The 6,525-nt window shown below is 46.9% G+C and overlaps 2 protein-coding genes across 3 annotated transcripts; both read left to right on the forward strand.

The window, feature by feature from the left end:
- Positions 1-1,126: 1,126 nt before the first annotated feature.
- Positions 1,127-4,394, forward strand: dnaaf19 (dynein axonemal assembly factor 19). 2 transcript variants are annotated; one of them, XM_088622746.1, is made up of 5 exons: positions 1,127-1,257; positions 1,584-1,687; positions 2,412-2,579; positions 2,979-3,111; positions 3,930-4,394. In XM_088622746.1, the coding sequence occupies exons 3-5, from the start codon at positions 2,437-2,439 to the stop codon at positions 4,392-4,394; spliced, it is 741 nt and encodes a 246-aa protein (XP_088478872.1). In that variant the 5' UTR covers positions 1,127-1,257; positions 1,584-1,687; positions 2,412-2,436. The 2 variants fall into 2 exon arrangements, with proteins under 2 accessions (XP_088478872.1, XP_088478873.1); XM_088622747.1 differs by lacking the exon at positions 1,127-1,257 and having other exon boundaries at positions 1,568-1,687.
- A 391-nt stretch (positions 4,395-4,785) lies between these two features.
- On the forward strand, positions 4,786-6,099 carry fam187a (family with sequence similarity 187 member A). Its single transcript, XM_088622745.1, has one exon. It carries the CDS (start codon positions 4,786-4,788, stop codon positions 6,040-6,042), a length of 1,257 nt encoding a protein of 418 aa, XP_088478871.1. The 3' UTR covers positions 6,043-6,099.
- The last annotated feature ends 426 nt before the right edge of the window (positions 6,100-6,525 follow it).

Raw genomic sequence — 6,525 nt, forward strand, 5'->3', positions numbered from 1 at the left:
GGCTGTCTGTTCCAGAGCTCACCTCCATTTATACAGACCAGCTGCTTGTGCTGTAGTTAGTGCTTCAGGGGGTGGTTCAGAGTCCTGTAATGGCATGGCATGGATGTGCTAAAGTTGACTGCTCCTGGACTAGGGCAGTGGTGCTCAGTCCTGGTCCCTTGTTTCTAACTAAACAGCTCTTAAAAGGACCAATATAAGATGCACTGACAGGTGCGAATAATATTGTATCAGACAACAAAGCAAAGACAAGAAATCTGCTTCCGTCCACATGGTCCTATGTCAGCTCACACACCTGACTGAGGGCAGGCCTGAAACCCACTCATTACCACAAGGCTCATATTGCTGGTGGTGGTGGAGGGGAGTTCCCATTACATTGTAAAGTGCTTTGAGTGGAGTGTCCAGAAAAGCGCTATATAAGTGTAAGCAATTATTATTATTATTATTATTATTATTATTACCAGACACAACCTGCTTGTAAAATTGTAAAAATGCCTCAAATAGAACATTGCAATAAATGATTAGAAGCTCACCTGGAATGAAAGCCAGAAGACACAGGTGTTCTCCAGGACCAGGACTAAAATTACTCTTGTCTTAGAGATCCAGATCTCTTAAAATCGGCAACAGCTGGAAACCTTCGGAAAGTGTTTAATTTGTTCAGCTAAGCTAATGGTCAGCTCGATTGGGTCATTTGGAGCAGAGCTGGAACAAATCCTTCCAGACACTACAGTCCTGCGGGACTCGAGCTGCGTGCCACTGGAGCAGAAATTCAGAAACTGCATGGTGGTGAGTGCTTTCTGTGCTAAATCTGTAATAAAATAGCCACTTTGACTTTTCTTCATCCTTTTTATTGCACTGCTCAGGCATGAACCTGTCATAATTATACCTAATAAACAGGTGAATAACATCCACACTGATTGTGCCCATGTAAGTATAAATACTCAAATGACTACTCCGTAGTTTGAGTTGTGGAATATCAAAGGAACATTGATACTGTATGTTCATACATAGCAATATTAATATTGCTCAGTGTTTCAACCCTATTCAGGATAATTAGTTACATTGTAATTACACATTTTGCATGAAATTGTTTTTATAAGACTAAGAATCTGTTGGTCTCTGGTACGAATATGCTGTAAATGTAGAAAGAATGAGAAGTTTGCTGTCTCGTTTCGCGCTGTAGTGCTACACAGCCACCTTCTGATGATAAGCCGCATTACGAAGATCTGCATCTAGCCGGATAATTTCGAAACCGATTAGGTATTACTTTTTTTAATTAATACTCCACTTTAATATCAAAACCTCGACAGGATCCACAAACATCAGTTCGGAAATGCAGAAGACAATATTAATATCCCGAGTTTTAAACGTTTTCAAAACACCTATACACGTATAGACTGTTTTATGAGCGTGTTTTCATTAAACGTCTTTAAGACCTCCGTCCTGCTGTTTAGCCTTCTTCAGGAGTGAGAGAAAGGTAGCAGGGATATAAAGCACAGGACAACAGAGGACACAGCAGTCAGGAAGATGTTATTATATATTTTACAGCATTTATTCCGCTTGTTGTTACCCGAATATACACGAAGATACAGCTTTGCTGCACCGGAAGTAAAGGAGCGGTTGCCATAGAGACGAGCTTCTCTTGTGTGGTTGAATTTGCGACGCGGAGAGAAAACAACGTCGGAGAAACGTAAGTACTTTAAAAGTTTTTATTTTATTTCAGAGTTCTCGAATAGTTTTAAATAAATTATCGAGGCATAATACAAGTGTTCAACAATACGTAATACCAACAATTTATTCTAAATTTTGTTTGAAGTTACCTCTAGAGACGCTAAACTGAAAAGTGAATATTCGACGCTTTTTTATTTTATTGAATATTCGTTTGTGCGGTTGGAGTATATTTGGAACCAAAAATAACTGTCTTAGGTGAGGATGAGGCAGGGGACGTAGAATTGTGTCATTTGATAAACCTTTGACTTGTAAAGGATTTCGCTTGTTGGAAACTAACCGTTTTAATGAAATGCACGGTCTTCCGTTGGCGGGGGGTAATTATGAAACACCTGTTTCAAGTCTGAAAAGCAAACTCCCCTGTTCTGTTCTTGCACAAGCCAGTTTGACAGATTTCTCCAAGGACAGGCTAACAAACGGTGCTGTAGTTTTGTAGGGACAGTGTCTAAGCTGAAGGACACGGGTTTGGTTTGCCTCTGGGGGGGTTGTTTTTAATTCACTATTCAAAGCTGCAGTGCAAGGAGAACCAAAATCAAACATTTTTGACGCTTTAAAAAAAAAAGCCATATTTTGGTTCATGCAAAGTGCTGCTTCCACTGTGGGGAAGGTGCCCCCCCCCTGTCAGTTTGTCAGGAGCAGCGGTCTCTTTACTGGGGCCCCGTTGTTCACTGTCCGCCCCCCGGTAGAGTGGCCGCTGTCCCGGGCCTGAGGATGGAGCAGGCCGAAGGCATCGACTTCGCCGCCCTGGAGCGGGAGCTCCACGCCGCGCTGGAGGCGGACCGGCGGTACCAGAGAGAGAACGACGCCAAGTTCCGCGCCGTCCGGCAGCAGGTGGGCTCGTACGAGGAGTTCAGGTAGGGACCTTGCGGACGAGGGAGCTGCTCATGGCTTCGGTGTGCCTGTGCTTTACGAAGAGGGCGTGTAAAACGGCTTCATCTGTTCGGGTGACTTTCGCCTTCTAGACGTGCAGCTGCTCGGGAGAAAGTTCTCGACTGCGGGGCGAGTTGGCTGAAATCTGTTTTTCGCGTGGTGCAACTCAAGTCGGTGGGCAAACGCGGTTTAGCATTTCAAGCAGGAAACTAACGCTTCATCTCTTTACTGCCAAACTTAGTGGCACAGTACATTCATAGAAATTGATTAAATGTGGGATTTTGCCTTCTCCTGTGCCTTTACACGTGTTCATGAAGTGACATGCAGTGCTCAGGCTGATGATTCCAGTTAAGACGCCTGTCCTCGTCTTTGTCTCTTCTCAGGGATATTGTGTTGGCGTCTCACCTTAAACCTCTGGAGAGGAAGGACAAGGCAGGAGCCCCTAGGAAACAGCCATGGAACTCACTTGCCTTGGGATCTGGACAGAAAGAGCTCCCAGATTACGGGAGGATAGAGGTGAGTTTTGGGAGTGAAATAGTGATTGGTAATGGTTCCAGTATCTTCTTTGTGTGTCATCACAGTATACTGCAATATAAGTACAACGTTGAGTATCCTAAACGCATGTTATGTATGAATATATTAATATATTGTTGTGGTTCAGAAGCTAAACATTTTTAATGCCCAGTAAAATTGCTTTATTCTGTAGGTTCGATAATGAGAAACTAGTTTTTAAAACCACTCTCCTTGTGCAAGTAAATGTGGCCACATATACGGTACATCTGATCAGGATTGGTACTATTTATTAGCCCATGCTGGCCAAATGATCTGGTAAAACATTAAGTTGCCTGTCTTTGAACATTTAACACTGACCAGATCATTCTGGGCTGACATCTTTAGGCCAGCCTTCATTGGGTGGGGCATACAGTACACACTGTGTTGTGGAATCCCCAGGAATGTCTTTCATTGTTTAGTGATGCATTATTCTGATGAGGGAAATGGGGTTGACATTTGGCATTCATGCTAGAAACAGAAAGTCTTGGGCAAGATCCTTATTTTTTAGGATGTAGGTACCCATTTTTGCTCTTTTAATGTGTTTTGTGTCTCAGTTTTCTACATCTGTTGAAAGTGAAGCTGTAGTACTCAATTAATTTTGCTCAATTAATACTTCTGTTTGCTCACGAGGAATGATGCATAATGATCACACAGACACACTTATATCTGTGAGACAAAATGTACAAGGGCTGAAACTAGTGTTGTCTGTGTGTTTTGCATCCTCCTTGCAGAATGTGAATTTTGGTGCTAGTTTGACATTCCTACTCTTGTCTTGCCTGAAGGAGTCTGAATTCCAGCCCCGGACAGCAGCCGAATTCAACAGGGACTGGCGCAGGTGCAGGCAGAGCAGTGCTGAGAAGTACCGTCTGCTTCTGGCGCTGGGCGGGGAACAGCTGGGGAGGATCTTCAGTACCGAGATCGGGTTCGGGCTGCTCGGAGAATTCCTCCTCGTACTTTCTGAAAACTTCACCCCCGGGGATGAGGTGGGTATCACCGAGGTGCTGAGGGGCCTGGCCCAGACCCAGCGGTTCAGCCTTAACGTGGCCTTCCTGAGCCAGACGGAGAGAGAGGGCTCTCGGCAGTTGTTTGAGAAACTGCTGGCGGCAGCAGACACTGCAGGGGCCATGGATGACAAAACTCTGCTCCGTCCAACGCAGGACAACGGGACTGAAAAGGTAAAGAATATCGTAAAAGAGCTAAGAGACTTGATGCAGCTGTACAAGCTCAGTGCTGACTCTTCTCCCTGAGACTTTTGCCACATTTCTGGACTAAGGTTTTGACAAGTTTAATTTAAAAGGATCTTGCTGAAAACCATTTGAGAGAGACAGTAACATTTGTCTGGGATTACGTTATTGATAATGTGACCAATTCTAATTCTACTGCATGTACTATAATTATTTCACATGTACATTTAACTGTTCTGTATCAATACTTTTTACAATTTCAAAGCACGGTGGTGCGTTTGCAGTCCTGACTGATCAATTAGTTTAGTCGGCTCCACGGCAACTCGGCCCTTGTGCTCGATATTCTAAACGCCATGGAAACCACGGAGGGTTCGAGAAGACAGCTGCAGGAACCTGATGTGACATTAATTCCACCTTCAGAGCTTAAGCCCATGCGCCCATATCGGATGTTGTGATGAAATGCAGAGAAGAGCTGCAGGCAACCCTGTTCTCCGTCGTCTTTCTCCTGGGGATGCCCTTGCGCCTTTCCGCTTACGAAGCGGTACAGGAAGAGGAGACCATCTTCGCGAAGAAGCCCTGCCCGGCTTTCCTGGTGTTCGACAACACTGCGTACTTGGCGGACATGACGATTGAGCTTCCCTGCAGCTGCAAGCCCGAGGGGGTGTCCTCCGTGGTGTGGTACTACCAGAAGCACCTGGGCGGCGAGGGCGCCGCGGCCCTGACGGATCACAACGGCACGAAGGTGGTCGACGCAGCGGAAATCGCGACGGGGTCGGACATCCGGAGTCGCTTCTCCATCCGCCTCTTCAGCCTCTTGATTTTCCGGTCGCGGCCGGCCGACTCGGGCCACTACACGTGCGGGACGGCGGGAGGGCAGTTCTTCTATGGCTACGACGTGGACGTCCAGGAGGCTGGCAAGGTGTCCTTCTCCCCGGAGCTGCCGGGGCAGTGGAGAGGCACCGCCAGGACGGGGCCCTACCGTGTCTTCACGGGCTTCTGGCCCTGGTCCGTGTGCGACCGCTGCGGGGTCCGAGGGGAGCAGACCCGCGTGGGGCTGTGCTACCTGCAGACGGACTACCTCTACGGCCGCTACAGGCACTCCCCGCCTCGGGTGGCGTCCTGTGGGTCCGCGTCCGTCCCCCGGCGCTTCAAGGAGGAGCTTCAGGAGAGGAGAGCGGAGCTGGCGGTCCGCCGCTGTCTCGCGGCTTGCCCGCCTGAACCGACGTTATCGCCTGGGGAGAAGTCCCTGCTGGAGTTCCTGGGCTATGGGCTTAAAGCACCCCGTGTCCCAGTGAAATACTACACCCGTCCAGTGGGCTACCCTCTCGTCCTCGCTTGCCCCAATGCTAGGCCCCAGCACGCCGTAGCCTGGGACAAAGGCAGGGTCCGGCTCTACCGCTCCAGCTACATGGAAGGGCTCAGCAATGCCACACGGATATACCTGGACTCCGGCCACCACCTGCACTTTCGTCCGCTGCAGCTGGAGGACAAGGGCACCTACTACTGCTGGCTGCAGGGCAGGGTAGCTGCGAAAGTAAGGCTCAGTGTGACCATGCGCTCAGGTGTCAAGAGGAAGCTCTCGGACCCCGAGTCCATCTACGCCCTGAAGACCATTTTGTTGAGCTACACTGTGTTCACCATCCTCTTTGTCCTGTTTATAGTCGTGAGGCTCTTCTGGAATTGTCTCGCAAACAACCGGGCACCATGTTGACACTTGTGCTACTACTACTACAGCTGTTACAGTTAAATAAAAAAGGTGAGCTGTTAATCTCTTCTTGCAGAAGCTCAACATGTTGATGATTTAAATTTTACAGAAGTGGGAATCATGTAAGTGTTTCACTCGTGCCAGTTGTAAGATGAGCATGAAGGTTTACAAAACAAGAGTGGGCCATTAACAGTTAAGGCCATTATTATTAGATATTAGTAAGTAGTTAGATGGTGTTTTAGGTATAATTTAACTGTTCTTCTTTCTAAGTAGTTTGATGGTTAGAAGTGAGTAGTTATTTGATGAAAGTATTTTTCTTGTTGAAATTAGGCTGCTGTATCTCACATGGTGGAAAATGCTGTCACTGGATAATTAAGTCCTCAAAAAACATGTAATGCAGAGGGGAAAAACCATTGAACAGAAAAATTAAACTGAGCATATGACGGTAAACTATAGTGACAAATGTCATATATGGCTATAGTTATATAT

This window comes from Lepisosteus platostomus, chromosome 28, assembly GCF_059453375.1.
Source record: "Lepisosteus platostomus isolate fLepPlt1 chromosome 28, fLepPlt1.hap1, whole genome shotgun sequence".
Taxonomy (NCBI): Eukaryota; Metazoa; Chordata; class Actinopteri; order Semionotiformes; family Lepisosteidae; genus Lepisosteus; species Lepisosteus platostomus.